The sequence below is a fragment of the Choristoneura fumiferana genome, chromosome Z (assembly GCF_025370935.1).
Source record: "Choristoneura fumiferana chromosome Z, NRCan_CFum_1, whole genome shotgun sequence".
Lineage (NCBI taxonomy): Eukaryota > Metazoa > Arthropoda > Insecta > Lepidoptera > Tortricidae > Choristoneura > Choristoneura fumiferana.
Genome location: NC_133472.1, coordinates 17,501,718 through 17,525,392, shown reverse-complemented (window position 1 = coordinate 17,525,392; position 23,675 = coordinate 17,501,718). Strand labels below are relative to the sequence as shown.

Below are 23,675 nucleotides of genomic sequence, written 5' to 3'. Positions count from 1 at the left end.
GTTATGTAATTTTGGTTATATGCCAAGGATGTAATAAGTATATTTGATTTGTAATTCAAACACAACTCTATCCTATAGTTTTTATAGGTCGGAATTAGATTTTACATTACTCCAAATTAAGCCAATTAACGATGGTATGATCGCATCATCATCATCATCATCCCAGCCTATATACGTCCCACTGCAGGGCACAGGCCTCCCCTCAGAATGAGAGGGCTTGGGCCATAGTTCCCACGCGGGCCCAGTGCGGATTGGGAACTTCACACACACCATTGAATTGCTTCGCAGGTTTGTGCAGGTTTCCTCACGATGTTTTCCTTCACCGCAAAGATCGCATAACCCTCGGTAATAGAATGTTTGGGAATCTATTACCGACCCATTCAATTGTCTTTGGGTCGGTAATAGGGTTCTTAAAGAAGTACCTAGTGACATTTTATTTTTCTGTTAAAATAATTCACATTTAGGGTACCGTAAGTACAGTTTTTTTTGATAAAGTTTTGACTTTTACTCAGCATGCATACATCAAACTATAACTGGTGGCATAAGCATAATAAAATACAATGGGCTGGATACACTATTCGAATCATACATTACTTTTTTATTTAAATTTTCTCAAAAAATATTTGGTGTACAGAACCAAAGCCATTACCTTTTTTTAATCCCTCGGTATTAAGTTCCAAAACATGTGTCGGGTTCCTTTTACCGATTGTAGAAAATTGCCGTTTTTTTATACCCTCGGTAATAGAAGCTCAATTCGCGGTAATGGAATCACAGCCTGTCCATTACCACGGTAAAAGAAGATTTGGGTATTTTGATTTCAATAATTATTTTATCAAATACTAATAACTAAAACGAGCCCAAAAAGTTAAGACACTGAAAGTTCAATAAACGCTCTTAAATAAAAAAAATATTCTCGTTTGTTAAGGAGCTTTGATACCCTTAATTTTTGGGACTCATTTGAAAACTTCCTTAAGTACCACGGTAATAGGCGCCGTTACCTTATTCTGTGTAAAAGAATAATTTCCGTTTAGGTACTCTGAGATAATCACTTTTAAAATTTTCAGATTGCGATCTCGATTTAAACGATATTAATTTCCAAAGGACGACTTACAACCCATTGTCTGCGTACGGTCGGAGTAAGACAGCAGAAGTGTTGTTTTCGCGAGCACTTGCAAGAAAATTACGCGTGAGTATAATTTTAACTAATATAAATCTTCTCTGGGTCTGTGGAATGGAATGGTAATGTGAATGTCCCATATTTGGATATGTTAAGGATCTTCAGAATTAAGTTTTTTTTTATATTATATTTGCGCCTTAATTTTGCTGTTGAAACTTGTGCCGTGCCGTGGGAACCCGAAACCCTTAAAAGATTTTAATTAAAAAATGAGCTTGTCCGTTCCACAGGTTAAAGGGCAGGCTCTTTCTTTCCCCCTGCCTTTGCCTTCCCAACATATTGGCATTGCCATACAACGAGGAAACGCAGTTAGGCTTAGGCACCCTGTCCAATAACTCAGAACACAAGTCCACGATCCCGGCAGAGAATATTTAACTAGTAGAGTAGGTACCTACATTAAATGTACCTAATGGAAATGGCTTTAATACTTACTTTGTAAAAGTTACTTAATTAACACAGTATATTAAAACGTACCTAAAAATCTTTTATGAAGACTTTGTGCTCGCCGACACCACTTTACATACTGGAAAAGACGCGAATGCAGAAACTCAGGTTTGGAAAGGTCAAAACCAGTCTTATTGTAAGAGTTAAATATAATCAAGACATCGTGTTTTTTATAGGTATAACGTATAATTATGATACGAAAATACCACACCTGTTATTTTGAAGCTTAAATTAAAAATTTATGACTTCACGTTGTTGGTATAGTGTTTTTTGGGCACGTATTTGAATATCGAAATTTAAAATATCTAAAGTTAAAACGTCAACGGCCAAAACATTGAATGATCTAAATATCTACTATCATTATATCGACGCCTGGAATTCCTAAAGCCGAAATATCGAACGGCTAAAATATCGAAAGTTCAAAATATCTACAACCGAATGATCGATAAATGTTAATAACGAAACACAAAATATCAACCGTCAAAAAACCAAATATTAAAATATCGAAAATTGAAATAACGAAGTATCTTAATATCAAGAAAAATGCATAGAACTCTATTCTGGCACTTGCCGGCCGCTGCCGCGGCACGCTCGCTTCGCTCGCTCGGCTCGTGCTTGTTTTGGTCACGGTTGAACCTAACCGCTCCTCCTGGCTGCACTCGTCGTCGCACCTAATTTTTAGATTAGTTTAGGCACTTTAGGTATAATTTCGTATCAGTAATCGACTATTGTACCCTTCGGTATTATAGACATTCGATATTACGAATTTCGACCTTAGAATCGTTCGAAATTTAAATTTTTGATATTTTATCCGTCGTTTTTGATATTAGGCTTTTCGTAATTTAAGCATTCGATAATTTATACTTTCGACCTTATGACCGTTCGACATTCTGATTTCAGATATTTTGACCGTCGACGTTTTAACCTTAGATATTTTAAATTTCGATATCCAAATACGTACCCGTTTTTTTACTACCTTGTAAATGTTCGACCAAGTTGAATACCTAGATTAAGTAATTAAGTACTCGTATTCCAAATTCAACACTATTCTCATAGTATAAGTATTTTGTGCCGCTTTTGGTCGAGTAGTATTTTAAAGATGTACTCGTACTTACCCGTGTACATATTGTATTGGTCACCAGGAGCACAATATCGACAACGTGACTACGTACAGCTTGCACCCGGGGGTTATCAGCACGGGCATCGCAAGGCATTTCAGCGACAATTTCCTGCGGTGCACGACGTGGCTGTTTGACAACTTGTTGAGCTGGTTCCTGAAGTCGCCCCGTTGCGGCGCGCAGACCACGATCCACTGCGCTGTGGACCCGGCCTGCGCCACGGACTCTGGTCTCTACTACAGGTTGAGTATCGATTGGTCAGTCAGAAGCGTGACTAAATAGCCTAAGTACCTACTAAAATTTTCTTAAAATGTCCAGGCAAGTAATTGCTGTAATGACTCTACTATTGGGTAGGTACATTTTGAAATAATAAGTACTAAGCCCTACTTACTATCAAACGTTTATAGTAACGGTGTTCACAATCGTAGGTAGGTACTTATATTATAGTGTAGGAAATGAATCAAGTTGTTGTATGGAGACCCATGCATTCATTTAAATTTAAAATTTTGCTTGGTTATTGTATAGTATGAGCCGAAATTAACATATAAATATCTATCAAAAAAACACTCCTAATAAGTAAGTTAGGTATATTTATACGTAAAAATACATATCTGTTTATACATGGAACCGAGTAATTAATCTGTCCAAAATTATTTTACCAAATAAGTCATTTGTATCAGTATGTGATATTATAAAAAAATCTAAAACTTTTGTTAAACAGGAGAATATTTTAGTGTAGGGTATCGTTGGATAGGTCTTTTAAAACCATTACGGGGTTGCTAAAACGATTTTTCGATTCAGTTATTTCTTTGCGAAATATTCAACATTAAAGTGCAAATTATCATTATAGTCGAGCGTCCCCCCCCCCCCTCTAAAATCTAAACCGAAACCGGAAAACTATAACGGCTAAGTTTGCTTGAGAATTATTAGTAGTTTATGAGTAAATAGCAGCCCAAGGTATAAAATATACCTAAACTTGGAAGATTCCGTACCTATAAAATATGAAATCCTTAGAAAAATATAACTTAATTTTTTCGTAATGGCTACGGAACCTTATTTTGGGCGTGTCCGACACGCTCTTGGCCGGTTTTTTTTCTTCTTATATGATCTTATAATGTAATTTGGCGGAGTGGGTAACAAAATCCAAAAAAAATGCATACTTACACAAATTCATGTATTTTAGAACTATTAAAAACGGAGAGTGGTAAATTTCTCAGCCTGATTTCTTTTTAAATATATACTAAGTAGTTACGTACATCCAAAATATAAAAACCGGCCAAGGGCGTGTCGGACACACCTAAAATAGGATTCTGTAGCCATTAAGTACGAAAAAATTAAGTAATATTTTTCTAAGGATTTCGTGTTTTATACGAAATCTTACAAGTTTAATTCGTATTTTATACCTTAGGCTGCTATTAACTCTTAAACTACTAATAATTCTCAAGCAAACTTAGCCGTTATAGTTTTCCTTGAAAGTTTGATATACTTACTACCATTCAATTTTTTTTTTAAATTTCCACCCATCGGTTTAGATTTTAGAGGGGGGGGGGGGACGCTCGATTTTAATGAAAATTTGCACTATAAAGTTGAATATTTCGCAAACAAATCACTGAATCGAAAAATCGTTTATGCCAACCCCTAATTGTTTTAAAAGACCTATCCAACGATACCCCACACTACAGGGTTTGATGAGAAAAAAAAGTCACCCCCACTTTACGTCTATACCTACTTAACTAAACAAAAATTTTTTTTTTAAATTTTTTTATTGTACCATTTTGCCGGCATATTTCATATATTATATATCCGTGCAAAATTACAGTTTTCTCTGATAGTCCCTGAGCCAAGCCGCGGACGGACAGACAGACAGACATGGCGAAACTATAAGGGTTCCGTTTTAGCTATTTTGGCTCCGGAATCCTAAAAATCCCGCTTACACCCCGCTCCCTACACACTGCTCCCGATATGTTTAGTTTTTAATACGCTCGTTACTTTTTTGGACTTTTAGGGTTCCGGAGCCAAAATGGCAAAAACGGAACCCTTATAGTTTCGCCATGTCTGTCTGTCTGTCTGTCTGTCCGATTAATGATTTAAGACTTTAGGTATTTAGAGTATTTACTTAAATCCTATTAATATTATTCTTTGGAAATTTATACAAAACTTTTTATTTATTGATACTTTATCGTACTAATTATAAAGTTTTTTCTGGCAGAGGAATTACTGTTGGGGTCCACTACCTTTATTTCCTACACTACTAATATTATAAATGCGAAAGAGTGTGTGTTTGTACATTGTATACTTTTTATCGCGGAAAAATGCACATTTCCCGAGGGAACAGCGCGCGATGACCGAATTCCACACGGGCGAAGTCGCGGGCAAAAGCTAGTAATAAAATAATGTCCGTGATTCGTGACTTCGCATTTTTGGCATGGTAGGTACTTACCTTATTAATGGCTGAAAATATCATCGCATCGGATTTGAATTGGGGGTTTTTTTCGTTATTTAAAGTATACCTATTTGCATACTTTCAGCGACTGTGCTGTAGCGCTGCCATCTAAACAATGCCAAGATGATGATGTCGCAAACGAGCTGTGGAGATTAACCATAGAAGCCTTAAAGCTGCATGATGATTCCAGTCTGTTTAGCGGTAAGGATGGATATAATAGTATATTTTTATCATGGGACTAAAATAAGCCAATATTTACCCGAGGTGGCTAGCCACCCGAGCTTTAGCGAGGGTGTCTATTTATCCGAGGGTTTACATTGACTTTTAGTCTCGAGGTGAAAACTCTATTTTAACTTCGATTGCGAGAAAAAAAAAACATTTCTGTGAATGAATTAATGCGTTTCTTATTCCTCCAGTCCATAAAATAATAAATAAATATCACGGGACCTAGTCTCAAAGTACCTAAGCTTAGCAAAGCTTGTGTTATGGGTACTAACCAACGGATAAATATAATTATATACATATAGATACCACAGACAGATACATTCTTAAATACATATTAAACACCCAAGACCCGTGAACAAACATTCGTATTTTTCATACAAATATCTGCCCCGACAAGGGAATCGAACCCGGGACCTCAAGCTTCGTAGTCAGGTTCTCTAACCACTAGACCATCTGGTCGTCCTAATAAAACTTTCATAGATTTTAAATAAATCTTTCTAGATTTCGGCGGCAAAAGATTATCAATTATGTCTTTTGCTCTTTGCTCCACATCATAATTTTCACAATGACTTGACGACATTGTGAGAATAATCAATTAACTTATCGTTTATGATTTACGCTCTACAACAATTTCAAAGATTTTCGCGGTAAGTATTTTTTTCCATCCAGACACAGATATAACAAAATCGTATCGGAAAAATGGTCCATAAATAAACTGGAATAAATGGAATGGCGCCACCTTCTATGCGGAAAATGCATAGAACTAAGACCACGTAGACTAACCCCCTTATTCATAAACGACAATTAAACCTATTTTAGTTAAAATGCCGCTAAAATTCGTTTGTCCTTATCTGTCACTTCGACATTTGTATTTGTTAGAAAGGGACAAAGCATTTGTTAGTTAACATAGGCTTGTTAAGTTTTATGAATAAGGGGGTAAGAACATAACATTTTCGTCATGAAAACCACAGTCCACACACAATCTTATTTTATGCCAAAAACTAAGAAAGTACCTACTGGCTGTTTGAGTTTATCTAAGTCTATCGAAGTAAATTAAAAAATTAATTACCTTTTCTCCCTATGGGCTAAAGTACTCACTTTACTTCCGCCTCGTAAGGCTATATTTTAGAGCATGAGAAGTGAAAATAGTACATTGTGTCTTAAGGGCGGTAAACAAGGAATTACGAACGAGAGTCTATTAGAAGCCCGAAATCGAAGACTGGGCTTTAATGAGTCGATGTTCGTAATTCTAGTACGGGCACGGGCAATGACTCATTTACCGACCACGGGCTTCATGACAAGCACATTAAGGTCGAGGGTTTTATTTGGGGGGTTGCAACCAAGGTAGCCTGCATGTTACGACACTGTTTACGAGCAAGTGTGATGAAATAGTTATTTACAATGCACGTGCTCGGAAAGTGCCTCTTGACGTGGGTCAACATATCCATAGAAAATTAGTGATTCCTGCACGCATCCACAAGTGTGCAGTAAAGTTGTATGGATTTTACTTACCGCTCTTGTGCGGTAAAGTAACTTTTTAAATTGCCAAATGATGTCCAAAGTATTGTTAAAAAAATAAGTCTAAAGAGTCGTATAGTTAGGCTTTGAACAAATAAGAAAACGTTTGATGCAACCAACTGAATATTTACTGATAAGATAATACAGATTAAACGCGACAGAAAAGAGAACGTTATTTTTTTTTTCATGTAAACTCGTATTTTAATTCCGTCTAAAGTTATGAAAAAAAAGGGAATAAATTCTTGAGTCCAATTCGGACCGTGCGACGTCAAGCGCGCGCACTCGAATGTTAACCAATGAGCTTCCAGTGCGCGCGCACGACGTAGCACGAACCAATCATGGTTACCCGTTCGCGCCTGTCATGAAACCCCGCCAAAGTAATGTTCATGAGTTCAGTCCGGTGAACATGAGTGAAATCCGCACTTGCAAGTGCGGAAAGTAGGCAATTCCCAACGAGTGGCGGAGAACTTGAAACACGAGCGAAGCGAGTATTTTGAGCCGGCACGAGTTGGGAATTTCCTACTTTCGACACGTATATCATACAACGTTTTACAATGCATTAAGCGAGGAAAAAAATCGAGGCAGTGACTACATCATTTATTTGCCATACTCCTTTTACTACAGTAGCAGGCGGTAGATATACATACCGACATGCATGCCGAACCAAAATCGTTAACGTATACACTTTATTAAACCAACTTTCATAACAATCATTGACTCAGAAGATTAGAACAGCTACAGCTACTAATGATGGGTAAAGGAGACTGTTTTAGTATCGTGATTTTTTATGATTAATTATTAGCCCTTGTTGCTTGACATTTTCCACACTTATATTGGCTAGTCCTTATGGAGGAGTGCACGCTCCTATAATGTTAAATATCAGTGCAACCCGTGAATAAATCCCTGTAATAGTTAAGTAACATCAAGTATATGTATTATGTATCTAATCTACCAGCTCTTAACAAAAAGTTACCGTAAATCTGAGATTTTTTGGCTTTGGAACTTGAAATAAATCAAAACTGGTTCACTAATTCTAATAGAGAAAAGCAAATAAATAAGAATAAGACATACCGGTAGATGTTATAATATCCATGCGTGTAGAAGTAGATTATTCTATCAATTTACGATGTTTATTAACTTAGGTATGTATATTATAGTACACGTATTTTGTTCAGCATTGAGTTTGTCACTGACAATATGTGCTTCGTGGAGGACGTAAGGCGGCGTAAAGTCAGATATAAATTCATCATTTAAACTCTTCATTTTAATTTACTCATCAAAAATTAGTTCACCGGACTGAACTCATGAACATTACTTTGGCGGGGTTTCATGACAGGCGCGAACGGGTCACCATGATTGGTTCGTGCTACGTCGTGCGCGCGCACTGGAAGCTCATTGGTTAACTTTCGAGTGCGCGCGCTTGACGTCGCACGGTCCGAATTGGACTCAAGAATTTATTCCCTTTTTTTTCATAACTTTAGACGGAATTAAAATACGAGTTTACATGAAAAAAAAATAACGTTCTCTTTTCTGTCGCGTTTAATCTGTATTATCTTATCAGTAAATATTCAGTTGGTTGCATCAAACGTTTTCTTATTTGTTCAAAGCCTAACTATAACGACTCTTTAGACTTATTTTTTTAACAATAGTTTGGACATCATATGGCAATTTAAAAAGTTACTTTACCGCACAAGTGCGGTAAGTAAAATCCATACAACTTTACTGCACACTTGTGGATGCGTGCAGGAATCACTAATTTTCTATGGATATGTTGACCCACGTCAAGAGGCACTTTCCGAGCACGTGCATTGTAATAGTACATTGTGTCTTAAGGGCGGTAAACAAGGAATTATGAACGAGAGTCTATTAGAAGCCCGAAGTCGAAGACTGAGGGCTTTAATGAGTCGATGTTCGTAATTCTAGTACCGCCCGTGCGACATACAATGTTTTTCATCACATTTGCGAGTAAAATTGTATATTTGTAAAAGAAAAACTAATATTTTTTCAAAAATTGCCGATACCGCTGACTACGCTCTTGGCAGCGCCAGCCTCCGCGCCGCCCCACCCCACGCAGCATGTGCGCGACGTGCGCGCGCCGCGCTGCTGCACGCCATGCAGTATCACACTCATTTACCGACCTTGGGCTTCATGACAAAAAAATTAGTACGGGCAATGACTCACTTACCGACCACGGGTTTCATGAGAAGCACATATAGGTCGAGGGTTTTATTTGGGGGGTTGCAACCAAGGTAGCCTGCATGTTACGACACTGTTTACGACCAAGTGTGATGAAAAAGTAATTTAAACCGAGAACATTCTTTTGTTCTTTTCTTTTTCAATTAGGTACCTACTTTTCATAATATCTTCTAAAAAGAAGCAATTTGTTGACTTAAAAAACAAAGTAAGTTTTTTTATCAAATTTTAATAGTTTCTCTCGGTAGTGGTGGTACGCGGCAATGTTGGGTACGTTACTGCGAAGTTTGGTCTCGTTCTGGCCTTTCTTTTCGCAGAAGAAGGCAGCAGGTGTATCGCAGTCGCCGGTAGAGAGCAGCCCGCTGCGCCGCATACCGCCGCAGCGCCGATAAGCCGACAAATTCCCGTTCTGAGCACACTGGATGTCCCAGTCAGCATACCCGACATCTTCTAACCGGTCCCCTAAATATTTTAATTACATTCTTCAGTTCTTTGATTATTGGTGCCTAACAAGTTCAGGAATTTAGTCGTATATTCTACCGAATGTATGTAACTATACCAGGCATTGTTTTTTTTCTACTAATTTTAATTTGGTCTCTGTTATTTGATTTGATTTGACGATTTGATACTCATTTGAGTCACTACAGCGGTTTACAGCGGTTAAAAAAAAACCGCCTTAAATGAACATTAAATAAAAACTTGGTAAAAAGAAAAAACCGGTCTAGTAGCTAGTCTAAAACTCCGTCGAGTAACTTAAAATTCAACAACAGTCGAGACCTCATTCAAATTCGTGACCAGCTCGAAAATTCCCAGTAATGGGTCCCGACTGTGTCCCAACTGATAAATACATATCCCTCCTTTGGGCAGTCGGGTAAAAACACTTATCGATTTAACGTAAAGATCAACACTTCAATGAAGGTATTTACCGTGAACGGTCCTGTAGTGGTGCCTTTGGAACAGATCACTGAAGCCCAAAAAAGCAAAATCATTCTCTGGTATTCTTCGCTCTCCGAGACGCTTGAAAAGGTCCCTGACGTAGTCGGCCTCACTGCGGTTGTTTAGAATGGCCAGGAAGCCTCCGGTAGCGAGACATGTCGCATAAGCGTCATACCAAGTTTGCGGCTCAGCGTGCGACATGTAGCAATGCCCGTTAGGCGCCAGCTCCCAATCTGTTTAATATTTCATAACTGTTGAATGGCGAAGGACAAGCTATCGACGAGTCAAAATAGTATATAGGTACCTTTTGCTGGCCTACTTGGTAACAGTAAATAATTCAGGTGGAAATAAGGCTTGGTTTTCGTGAACAGTGGCCATGAGTGGAGGTCGTATTATAAACAGTAACGAGTAACACTAATACTACCTACCTATCTAAAACAATATTTAGAGTACCTATAACTAGCTGTCCCGACGAACTTCGTACCGCCTACTTAACAGACAATGAATGAAAGTCGGTGTTAGCTTTTAGCTAAACTTTTCATGTTGTAGGTATTTTATGAACGTAATTAAATGATACAAATAAATATTAAGTTAATAGTTTATTACACACACAAACATCACGCCTGTATTCCCAAATGGGGTAGGCAGAGCACACGAAACGTTACCGCTAAGTTTTAAGTTTGAGCGTTTTTGTCAATAAATTGTGTGAATACATTTTAAACATTATAAAAAAGTATTATAAACCTTGTAAATAGTGTTAAATACGGTGTGGATTTGGCGATCGCTTTATCAAAGTTGGCTTCATTGAGGTTTGTGGTTCATAAATCGCTTTATTAATTTACCACAAAAACCAAAAACGAATAAACCACACAACTAGACAGCCACTATATTATATTATTGAAGCTTTTATAAATATAATTTATAATATCATCTGAAAAAGACACGTTTCTTATATGACACCCCCTTTAATTTGTAACTTTATTTTATTTTTAGTATTTGTTGTTATACCACACCCGTGTGGTGTCGCTCCCGTGTGGTGTCGGGTTAGAATTACACCTCTCCATTTCTTCCGTGGATGTCGTAAGAGGCGACAAAGGATATAGGTTAAGGTATACCGTAGGCGACAGGCTAGCAACCTGTCACTATTGTACCTTTCTTTTGTCAAACTTTAAACCTAAAATTGCTAAAAGTGGCTCCGAAGCGGTAACGTTTCGTGTGCTCTGCCTACCCCATTTGGGAATGCAGGCGTGATGTTTGTGTGTGTGTGTGTGTGTGTTGTTATAGCGGCCACGGTAATACATAATCTGTGAAATTTCAAGTGTCTAACTTTTACGGCTTAAGAGATAGAGCCCTGTGACAGACGGACAGACAGACAGACAGCGGAGTCTCAGTAATAGGGTCCCGTTAGCACCCTTTGGGTACGGTACCCTAAAAAGTGATCCGCGCGTGAGTGGTGATATATATATATATATATATTTTAAATAAATTACAAAAAAAAATTGGGGTGGGCCACCCTTAATACATAGGGGCATGAAAAATAGCTTACGTCCTATTCCCAGAGCAGACCTACCGAATATATATAAAAAAATAAAAATGAAAATCGGTCAAGCCGTTTCGGAGGAGTTGGGTTAAAATCATTGTGATCCGAGAATGTTATATATTAAAAGATGTAGCTGTTTCGAAAAAAGCTTCTTAATCCTAAGGTCATCGTTCCTCAAGTAGTAGCTTTTTCGTGCACATAAAGTAAGTGGATGCGTTCTACATGCTGCGGTCCAGTCAGCGTATCTATAGACTGCTAAGTGGACCGGACCATAGGGAGAAAACCGTATACATATAATGTCAAAAGATTTGCACCTATAGCTTTCGCGATAATGACTAAAGCCTATGCTACGTCCTCTGATTGACTTACTGTTCATGTCAGATGACTGATAGGTGTCGCAACTCGCTTGGTACGTGAGGTCCGTCGTCTTGGTCTTGCAGATGAAGGGCAGCGCGTCGTGGCAGTGGTGCACGAATAGCCGGCCGCTGCGGCGCATGGCCACGCAGCGGCCGCCGAGGTGCCGCGGCTCCATGTTCTCCCACAGCAGCTCCAGGATCGAGTCCGCGAGCGCCGAGCCTGCCGACAGCACCGCTACTTTAGGGCCTCCGGTAACACGCGCTTCTTTCATGTCATCTAATAAAGCAGCACTGCGTGAGACGGGTCTCTGCTCTATTAAAACAGTACACCGCTCCTATCTACAGTGTGGCGGCAACCAGGTTTTTTTAAGGGAGGTTAAAGTAAAACGTAAAACCTAAAATTGCTAAAAGTGGCTCCGAAGCGGTAACGTTTCGTGTGCTCTGCCTACCCCATTTGGGAATACAGGCGTCATGTTTGTGTGTGTGTGTGTGTTAAAGTAACGTATTTCTGTAACTTAACCATGACATTAATTTAATTAATAAACTAAAAATCAGACTTTATTAACTTTCTAACAACATTATAATTGCCTGCAATGTACAGCAAAGTCAATTGACAAGTAGGGAAGTGTAAATGACAGGCCGACGGATACTTTGATTATTACTTGTCAATTTACTTTGCTCTACATTGCTAGCAATTCTAATTTTGTTAGAAAGTTAACAAAGTCTGAACTTTACTTAATTTATTAAATTAATGTCATGGTTAAGTTACAGAAATACGTTACTTTAACGTCCCTGAAAAAAAGGCAGGCTGCCGGTAACACATTGTATACCTACTTAGAATTCATGCAGTTTTGTTAATCCTTGTGTAATATATTTTATCTACATGCATAACTTCCCTATTATATGTTCAGAAACGACTATCAAATGGCCTTTATTAAGAAACCTGGTATCTGCGGGTGCATCTTAATGTTTACATTGAAGTATCGGTAATACTTTTTTTAACAATGCATATCTGTACATATTGTAGAAAACTTATGACATGCATATAGATAATAATAATTATTATAAATAAAACTTTAGTTTTTTATTATCTGTTTTATTTAAGCTTTGGTAGGTACTTCAAGTTATGTATGCGGCTATACATAATTAGGCATTAAAACACTCGTGTGATCTTATTATGAAACTCGCCTTCGGCTCGTTTCATAAAACGACACTCATACTTTTTATGCACCAGCCACATAAATAACTATTTTAGGGTTTCTTAACTTCGTGGAAAAAAATGGATTGACTGACGGATTGTTGTTCGTTTGTCTGTCCATCTGTCCGTCTGTGAAGACGTTTTCTCAAGAAAGCGCGGAGGTATCAAGCAAAAATGAACATTGAATACTAAGGTCTGCTAGTAAGGCAGTGTTGTGTAGTAGTGTGTAAATTAGGGTATTACCTAGTAATAGAGACACAATAGAGCAGTGATAAAATCAAACGTGTGAGTAAACAGTCAACGCAATAAAAAATATGTTTCCACACAAATTGCCCGCGAATCAAAACTTAGTCTAAAAATCTAATTTTTTACGTCTGTATTTTACGTGGTTTACTGTATTTTTCATCACACTTGCTCGTAAACAGTGTCGTAACATGCAGGCTACCTTGGTTGCAACCCCCCAAATAAAACCCTCGACCTTAATGTGCTTGTCATGAAACCCGTGGCCGGTAAATGAGTCATTGCCCGTACTAATTTTCATGTCATGAAGCCCAAGGTCGGTAAATGGGTTTGTTACTGCATGGCGTGCTGTTGCTCCGTGCGCGCGCTGCACACGCACGCCATGCATATGCTGAGCTGGCACTGCCAAGAGCGCAGTCAGCGGTATCAGCAATTTTTGAAAAAATAATAGTTTTTCTTTTACAAATATATAATTTTACTCGCAAATGTGATGAAAAACATTGTATGTCTCACGGGTGGTACTAGAATTACGAACATCGACTCATTAAAGCCCTCAGTCTTCGACTTCGGGCTTCTAATAGACTCTCGTTCGTAATTCCTTATTTACCACCCTTATGACACAATGTACTATTACGTGTCTGTAAAAAATTGATATTACCCTACACCGCGTACATTTTGCTTAGGAAAGGGGCTCTGCTAATACTGGATATTGATAGATACCTTACCTACCTAACAAGTTTGTAGTGAATCCTAAGCGGACGAGTCCGACTCTCACTTGTTCCAGTTTTTAATAATGAATATGATTAGCAAAAATACCTATTTAGATAATTATGTTATTTTGTTGTAATTTTAACTAATCGGTGTTTTTGATTTGGACTGTTATTAAAGTTTTGCGTAACAATGGGCATTTTTATTGTACCTACTCAGGTACCGTCGAGTTTTTATCTTATGAGCAAAAATTTAATTAAAAAATATCTAAACACGACTCTATTGTTAACGGAGTAGAAGCGTGTTCACATATGTTGTATCAAATTTTTGCTCAGAAGTTTACGAACTCGACTGTACCTCTGTCTACCATTTAACCTATTCCTAAATAATAAAACACAACACTTGAAGACGCACACTGCAAATATTGTAAGTTGCCTAATGTAAACGTCCCAATCGTCGACATAACCAAGAGGGGTTTAACTTTTTCTGAAAAAAAAAACATGAAAACGAACAACGATCTAACAATGGGAACTGTGTTTTTTATACTACTACTCAAAGCACAGAATATATATAATAGTACTAACGTACCTACTACTAGTGTTAGGTATCTAGAGGTATGATTCATTATCATATCATAAATTCATAACTTTATTAATTAGGTTTCCGGAGCCAAAATGGCAAAAACGGAACCCTTATAGCTTATAGTTTCGCCATGTCTGTCTGTCTGTCCGTCCGTCCGCGGCTTTGCTCAGGGACTATCAATGCTAGAAAGCAGTAATTTTGCACGGATTTATATGTAAACTAGACCGACAAAATGGTACAATAAAAATTTAAAAAAATTTTTTTTAGAGTACTTCCCATAGACGTAAAGTGGGGGTGATTTTTTTCTCTCATCCAACCCTATAGTGTGGAGTATCGTTGGATAGGGGTTTGCTAAGACGATTTTTCGTTTCATTGTTTTTTTTGCGAAATATTCAACTTTGTGCAAATTTTCATTAAAATCGAGCGTCGTTTGATAAAATTTAGGATGGTAGTAAGTATATCAAACTTTTAAGGACACCTATAATATAACGGCTAAGTTTGCTTGAGAATTATTAGTAGTTTGACTCTTAAATAGCAGCCTAAGGTATAAAATATACCTAAACTAGGAAGATTCCGTATGAAATACGAAATCCTTAGAAAAATATTACTTATTTTTTTCGTAATGGCTACGGAACCCTATTTCGGACGTGTCCGACACGCTCTTGGCCGGTTTTTTTTCCATTGATCTAACAACGACTTCTTGAATATGGAGATATCTAGCATAGATAGATGGAGATTGGAGATGTGCAAAATTACATTTGAAATTTACCACGAACTTTACGATGAAGGCAAACATCGTGAGGTAACCAGCACAAACCTATGAAGCAATACAAATAGTGTGTGAGAAGTTCTCCCAATCCGCACTGGACGACCCACGTGGGAATTACGGCCAAAACCCTCTTATTCTGAGAGTAGGCCTGGACCCAGCAGTGGGACGTAGGTATATAGGCTGCAATGGGATGTAAAGCGCCTCTGGGTAACAGAACAAGATTAGCTCTAGGATTAGGCTAAGTTTCAAGCATCATGAACATGAACCAATAAAAACGCTTCATATGGTACTGCGACTGCGTGCACTGGATCGGCATTTCTGCTCCATACAAATGTATACAAAGCAACAAATCCGTCCGCTCTGTACGGCTCGATTGCGATACAGTGGACGCGCAGCTTTAACCTTGCTTGACGGGGTTTGAAGCTACAAACCGTTGATGGTGACGAAAAATTTCTCGGAGTACAAGTCGTGCATGCCGACGAAGACGCCCTGGTAGCGGGTGAGGATGTTGGCGGTGAGCACGGGCATGCTGTCGGCCTCGTCCAGCGAGGCGGGCACCAGCAGCGCCGTGCCCTCGGCCTCGCAGCGCGCGCGCGCCACGGCCCAGCTCGCCGCCGCGTGGTGCACCTTGTAGAACGCGTCGAAAGCCTTCTCGTAAATGTAGTCCGCGCGGTACGTCGGCCGCTCGTTACCGTGCACTACTGAAATACGCACATTGTACTCAGGAATCAAAAAGACAACTTTTCAAAGCCTTTTTTTAGATGTGGCGTGGAAAATGTGGCTTTTGAATAGATTTTATATTAATCCGTAATTCCCGGGACACCATGTAGGTATAGGTATTATCAAGAGCAAAGTTTGGGGCAAACGTTAAGACTTAAGAGGCTTTATGTATTTTTTTTATTCGATCACCTAATGCTAAGCGAAATTAAAATAAATAAAAAAAACGGCCAAGAGCGTATCGGACACGCCCAAGATAAGGTTCCGTAGCCATTACGAAAAAAAAAACAAATAAGTAATATTATGTGCGTTATACTTAACACAATTAAAGCACTTACTACAGTCTAAATCTATTACCAGAAAAAGAGCGTATATTCACGGCACTCACGTCCTTTTGTTGAGAAGCGCAGTTTTTCGGCAATAACTCAAAAACGATCCGATCATGTTGAAACCAATTTTCGTTGAAAGTATTTATTACGCGTTACCTTTCCATATTTTTTGGAAAATCAGTTTACAAGATAGAGGGGGGGGGACACAATTTTTGCTTCTTTGGGAGCGATTATTTCCGGAAATCTTCACTTAATAAAAAAAGTTTTTGAGAAACCTTACTATCTTTTCAAAAGAGCTGTCGAACTATGTGCCACACACATGTTGCGTCAACGATGCAAGTTAATTTTTTTTTTTCAATTTCTGTTACGTGTATGCAGTGCCCCCCCTATAAATATTTATATTTGTAATTTAACTACAGAACTAAATAGCGGCTTTGACAAGACATCTGTACTCCAAATTTCATTGATATACATCTTGTAGTTTTCGAGTAAAATGCCTGTGACATACGGACGGACGGACGGACTGAGAGACAGACAGACAGACTGACGGACTTGACGAAACTATAAGGGTTCCGTTTTTGCCATTTTGGCTCCGGGACCCTAAAAATGAACAACATATAAAATTACACTTCTACCTAAATGCTTACCGAAATGTGCGAAAATTATTAACAGAAACGTGCCAAGTTTATTTAAGACCAGATATGCCATTTTTTTTACTCCGCCGAACTTTACATTTTTAACATAAATATTTTTTTATTATTTCGACGGCGGAAGTAGTTACATACGATACTGCTACTTCTTTTCATTTCTCAAATATTTTACGAGTGTTGTTTTATTAACCAGAAAATTGATTTTACCATGGACACGTGAATTACAACTTGAAATTAAAAAAAAAACTTGTTTCAAATTTCATTTATTTTGTGTAACTATTGCACATACATTTGGCAATGCCACCTTGTGATTTCAGTCGGTATTGTGGCATTAGTGGTTATTGTTCACGCTTCCCGGGCTGTAATGTCGCGTGATTGTACACTCGTCAATCTAGCCTGATGCATATCGTACTTAGAACTGCAAATATACTCAGCGGCACAAAATTTGGCCCACTACATACAAAATTACCTATTACTGCATACATTTGAGGGCCAAATTATTGCAGCTTAGTATATATTGTTTCATATTAAAGTCTTCGGGATACTGCGCATTAAATAACGTTCCAACAGAGGGCTGAAAGGCGTGTGCTAAAAACTATTCTTGAATGAGATTTCTAAAATAATAAAGCTCACGCTACTAGTTGGACACCTATCAATTACAATTAACGTTCGTATTTAGGTCAATTTAGTTTTTGTTGTTGAAATTTAGCTCCTTAATATAATCTAATAGTAGCATTTCTGAATTCAGTCTACCGATTTTCGAGTAGGTAAAGTAACATAAAAGTCACTTTAGATATTTACCAACCTAGAGCACATCCAACTTAATCACGTCACAATAGATCGCAAGTCGTAGTGTTAATCTTAATGGAAAAAATTTCAACAACACCAAACAGTCGATTAACCTATTTTTATCCGTATTTTGGAATGACCAGATTTACTACATAATTTGTACATCATTGGTACTTCAACTGATTGATAATTAATAATACTATATTTTATTATACATTATTCATAAAAGAGCACTCACATTTAACTGACTTGATTAGGTATTCATTACATCAACATAAATGCCTTTTGTAAAAAATTGCTACTTAACATAATCTGTGCAAGAACACATAACATGGGGAACTATTTACACATCAGCACCAAAAGGTCTTAAAACATACAAATAAATATCAAATATAAATTAACAGCAACCATTTTCATCAGCTGACTAGCTATATAGCATTTTCCTAAATATTTCATATGAAGCATTAATTATCCCCCAGCTCAGAAATGCTCTAGAAATGTTAAGCAAACCCCCATGGTAGAAATTAGTAAATTTCGAGCCTCTTTTACGCAAGATATACCTAAATTCATATGCTATAGTTCTGTGGGGCCCGCCCAACTCACACTGCATAGCGATTTTAATAACATTGAGGGGATAGAACAACGTGCTGAGGAAAGCGCCAATAGAGGCTCCAGCTAGGAAATCTTGCAAGGTCTTGTAGAACAACTGGTCTTGTGGTGGCAGCAATTGCCGGACTTCATCACGGATAATGAAGAACATTGCATTTGAAGGACCATTTCTCATCAATATAGGAGTAAGCCCTCTGTAAAACTCCTTGATACCATACCTTCTTGCAATATCTCGAATAGCATGTGCAGTGTTTTTAAACTCTTTGTGGTATTTTGGATGGATAAGTAAAGTTTGGAGCCGCTCAAATGGCATTAGTGTAGCTTCAACACAACCAGCTACCACTCCTGCAACTGACTTGGCTACATATGGGTTAATATTGTGGTTGAGGAGAGGCTGCAGACACTCATCATATACTCCAAACATCAGCGACATGGACAGTGAGCGCTGCATCAGCGGCGGAAGCATCCCCCGGTACAGGAAAGCTGCCCCTTCTTTTTGCAATTGATTTAATGCAAAAGTTGTTTCTACTCCATGCATCATCTGAAAAGATCATGACACAACAATAAACCTTTCTATTCTTAATTTAAAATAACTACAGATAGGTATTTCTATATATATAAAAGAAGAAACTGACTGACTTATAGATCAATGCACAGCCCAAACCACGGGGCCTAGAAACTGGAAATTTGGTACAAGGGTTCTTTTTATGATGTAAGTGAGCACTAAGAAAGGATTTTTAGAAATTCATCCCCTAAGGGGGTGAAATAGGGGGGTGAAGTTTATATGGAATTTTCTCATTTCTGGACTTAGAAGGATGAAAATATGTGTAAAAGTTCACGATTACAATTAAAAATTATCTATATAGGTAAAATGGATAAAATTCCCCCCTAAAGGAGTAAAATGGGGGGGGGTAAAGTTTGTATGGAAATTTTCTCATTTCTGGACTTAGAAGTATGAAAATAGGTGTATAAGTTTTCGATTACAATTAAAAATTATCTGTGTAAGTGAAGTGGATAAAATTCCCCCCTAAAAGGGTAAAATGGGGGGTAAAGATTATATGGAAATTTTCTAATTTTTGGCCTTAGAGGTATGAAAATAGGAAATAGGTATATAAGTTCTCGATTACAATGTAAAATTATCTGTCTAGGTGAAATGGATTAAATTCCCCCTCTAGGTAAAGTTTGTATGGAAATTTTCTCATTTCTGGACAGCATTATGAAAATTGTTATACTTACAGGGTCCTGATTAAAAATAAAAATGATCTGCGTAGGCAGAGATAAAGAAAGAAGAAGTAGCTTTCGACTTATTAGGGGGAGTTTCTATGAGACTTCCTTATTTCTAGCCTAAAAATATGGCTGGTCACAATTTAAAATGATCCGCATGGTGTTGGCCACTTCAATAGGGGAGGGGGTTTTTCATACAAAATGTACAACTAAAATGTAGAAATTAAATTGATATTTAAAATGATTTGTGAAATAAATTTGCAAATAATTATGCAGTAGCTACCTAGCTTAAAAATTACTCATCGGGTTGTGGATAATAAAATCAATAATATTATTATTATATTTTATAATTTTTAAGTTAGGTACCTACTGCATAATTAATATAAGCATAATTTTTGTGTGATTATCCGTTCTTATTTATCTTTTAAAAATAATTATGTATGGCGAGTGGGTCAAATTTTGTGCTGCTCAGTATATTATGTACAGCGCAATTTCGAATATATACTTCGGGTTCTAGAGTAAGGTTCGATTCTCTCCGGAAGCACACGTGAGATAATTAATTTGCTCTCATGCTTTGAATAAAACTTTTCATAAACTAGCTTCAAAACTGGTAAAAAATGTTATTTATAGTGAAGTACTTTTGTAAACTGTAACAATAGTATTACGGCAGTACTTTGCTATGCACACAGATACAAATGTCACAATTATAACGGGAGTTAATTAAAACATATGCCCTGATAACTAAAGTACACGCGGACGAAGTCGCGGGCAAAAGCTAGTTATGAGTATAAAGGATTTACGAATTCTTGAGTGATTCTCATCTTCCAACCTAGGTATCCAACCCAGGTTGGATATTGGGAACTCACAGTGCCATCTTCCAACCTGCCTCATGTTGGATAGTGGGAATATAATTGATTGTTAATTTCTCTTCCCATCTTCCTACCAAAACATAAGTACAGTCACCAACAAACAAAAAAACAAAAAGTGCTTACATATAATATTTCCTATAAAGTATAAGGTATTCAAAGCCTCCATATAAAAGCACTCCGCCTTTGCCTCTTTTCAAATAAATAAATGTATTTACAAGGCGTCACGCCACGGGCTGGGTTCAGCAGTAGGAGTAACATTTCCAATGGAATTGTTATAATAAGAGCAAAAACTGAGAAATTGATAAATACTTTTGACTACTATTGTCATTTATAAGAAAAGGTTTGATATCATGATATCTTGAAACAAGAGACAATTTGCGTGACGATTGAGTAGGTACTTAGATTTTTGATTATATTTGCTATCGCCAGTAAAATCTAGCCACTCACATGCTACTCTAGCTGCTTGTCAACACTCTTATTTTGTTATATGAATAGAGTTCAACTCAAAACTCAAACCATGTGAGTGGCTAGATACAGACAAATATACAAACCTACATAAATATAAACTAGAGATGTGCCGACTAGTCGCCGACTAGTCGGGAAAGCCGACTATCCGGCCACTTTCGTAGTCGGCGACTAGTCGGCGAATAGTCGGCAAAAAGCGCCGACTATCCGGCTTCTTACTTTGTACGTATATTTTAATAAAATATTCATTTTCATGTAGGTATAGGTACACAGAGGGGGAATTACATTACCTATATAAAAACCTTAAGCTGTTAATTTTTGTAGTATTTACTGTTTTTCCTTGTCCACACGAGAAATTATATTTTGGCATTAGTTATACCTACTTGACTTTACGGGAATCATTGTCTAATTGTTCATAAAGTCCTTGCACGAGACTTTCTGTTTGACATCATCATGTCAGCCGAAAGACGTCCACTGCTGGACATAGGCCTTTTGGATTAAATTTTAATTTTTTTTAGCTCTTTCACTTTAATGAACAATAATAGTAGGCATTATTTTACACAATATTTTTTTCACAAAAACACCGCTTTGTTAGATACAAAAGCAAAAATCTAGAAATAAAATAATACAAATAAAATAAAATAAACAGGTTCCGAGACGCTTACAGGCGTCGGTTGCGACTTGCGCCCAAATCAGCTGGTTAACAAAGCGTCACGGAAATCCCCAAAACTGTGATCGGCTTGGCCGACTAGTCGGCCGATTAGTCGGCTTCTTTACAACCGACTAATCGGCTAGTCGGCCAAAGTCATGATCGGCACATCTCTAATATAAACATACAATACAAACATGCCAACAACTTGACTATCTAGATCTAGAATTATCTGTGACTGTACCCTATTCAGTAAAGGTTGGAAGATGGGAAGAAAAATTAATAAGCAATTATATTCCCACTATCCAACCCGAGGCAGGTTCGAAGATGGTTATGTGAGTTCCCAATATACAACTTGGGTTGGATAGTTAGGTTGGAAGATTGGAATCTCTCAAATTCTTTGTATGTATGTTTAGTCTGTAAAGAGTCAGTTACAAATTGCAGATCCTACAAACATGATAAAATATCAACTATGTAGATCATCCCTTCTCAAAGTGAGTTCTGTGGAGCCTTGGGGCTCGAAAAAGCTTCTGTGGGGACCCCAAAAAGGTACTGACCATGATTAAACTAAATATGTTGTGTGCTGTGAAATTGCAGAATATAATCTCCCATTAATTTAGCTGTTATTGACCAAATTACAGTTACAGCAAATATTTACTTTTATAATAGGTTTGTCTTACCAAAAAAGTTTGAGAACTGCTGAGCTGCTTATTCACATCAAGACAGTAAGACAAAGTACTGACAAGTATGATCCATCCAGACATAAAACATTTACCGGTTTTCCTAGGGCAATCACAAAACTAGACTGCCTGAACAAGAAATAATCCTCACTCTTGTTCAAAAAGAGGAAAATTATTTTCATTTCATTTTAGTTGTGTAAAAGTAGAAACAAATGAAAAGAGTAGTTATCACAAAAATAATAACACAAGGAATAAAAATGTTGCATGACAATGTGCAAAAAACATCTAAGATGATGCACCTATTGGGCACAAATTGCTGCTCTTGTTAATTGTTTTAATAATTAATTATTGCAGGGATTGCATTTCAAAAACTGAATTATTACATTTATCTGGTAACTGTAATAATTTAGTGAAATCTGTAAAAACACAATATTTGTGAGGGGCAACAATTCTGTAAAAAAATACAAACAACATTTGAATTCCTCTAATTTTATTGTTAGTTTTGAGGATAAACAGTGTAGTATATCACCTGTCGGAATATGAGCTTGTTGAGGGGGTAACTGATGAGAATGTTGCAGAAGGCCGCGCCACCACCGCACAGGAACTCGCGCCAGTGGTCGGGCAGAGCGCCACGCGCCGCGGGCACGGCCATGCCGCCCTCGCCGAAGCAGCTCTTGTCCAGCAGCTGACGCTCCGACATCTTGTCCCGCTGGTGCTCACATGGCATTATTCACACTTCACCATTGTTAGCTAAATATCAAAAAGTTACGATTATCACGTCACAATATAAAAAAACCAGTCACTCCATACTAAAACATAAATTTCTATAAATAACCAACTTACTTATGTAGAGCAAATGATAGCAAATTTCTCGCTCAATTCTTACTGCTAGATATTAGGGACTAAAAGACTAATTAATTATGTAAATCGTTACGTGCATGCAAAATAGGAAAAACTAATTTCTTGATGTCAATGCCATACTTTACGTCACCGAAATAAAGATAAATATCTACGAAAGGTTCCCTTTGCTGATTGATAAATTTGCGAAAGTATGTAATAGAAATGCGCCTTTGCTTTGCAGTTTAATTATATTATATTATATTTGCAATTACAATTAATACGGAACGATATTCCCCGACTATACGAAGCGCACAGCTCGAGCATTTCGTTCGTGGTATGATTACTTCATAATTGACACCTGTCAAATTTATTATTGCCATTGTAAAATATTTGTGTTGTAAGTAAAATAG

General features: G+C 37.5%; 2 protein-coding genes across 2 annotated transcripts in view; one reads left to right on the top strand and one right to left on the bottom strand.

Annotated features, from left to right (window-relative positions):
- LOC141430267 (retinol dehydrogenase 11-like) overlaps positions 1 to 12,122 on the top strand; it is a 17,937-nt gene extending 5,815 nt beyond the window's left edge. Inside the window, exons 3-6 of the mRNA XM_074090879.1 lie at positions 1,065 to 1,186; positions 2,761 to 2,978; positions 5,265 to 5,380; positions 12,032 to 12,122. Coding sequence (XP_073946980.1) covers positions 1,065 to 1,186; positions 2,761 to 2,978; positions 5,265 to 5,380; positions 12,032 to 12,069 — 494 coding nt within the window. The 3' untranslated portion in view covers positions 12,070 to 12,122. The remainder of the gene's footprint in view (positions 1 to 1,064; positions 1,187 to 2,760; positions 2,979 to 5,264; positions 5,381 to 12,031) is intronic.
- On the bottom strand, positions 8,282 to 23,675 carry LOC141430314 (uncharacterized). Its single transcript, XM_074090959.1, has 7 exons — positions 23,269 to 23,675; positions 22,955 to 23,175; positions 18,440 to 19,079; positions 15,876 to 16,142; positions 11,961 to 12,167; positions 10,042 to 10,284; positions 8,282 to 9,577 (listed from the first exon to the last, which is right to left on the bottom strand). The coding sequence occupies exons 2-7, from the start codon at positions 23,150 to 23,152 to the stop codon at positions 9,312 to 9,314; spliced, it is 1,821 nt and encodes a 606-aa protein (XP_073947060.1). The 5' UTR covers positions 23,153 to 23,175; positions 23,269 to 23,675; the 3' UTR covers positions 8,282 to 9,311.

Coding starts and splice junctions, on each gene's coding strand:
- LOC141430314 (XM_074090959.1), bottom strand. CDS start 23,152: ATGCCATGTGAGCACCAGCGGGACAAGATGTCGGAGCGTCAGCTGCTG. Junction 16,143..18,439: donor TACTAATTTCTACCATGGGG/GTTTGCTTAACA, acceptor GTATTTCAGTAG/TGCACGGTAACGAGCGGCCG. Junction 10,285..11,960: donor TCAGTCATCTGACATGAACA/GTAAGTCAATCA, acceptor AATATTAAACAG/ATTGGGAGCTGGCGCCTAAC.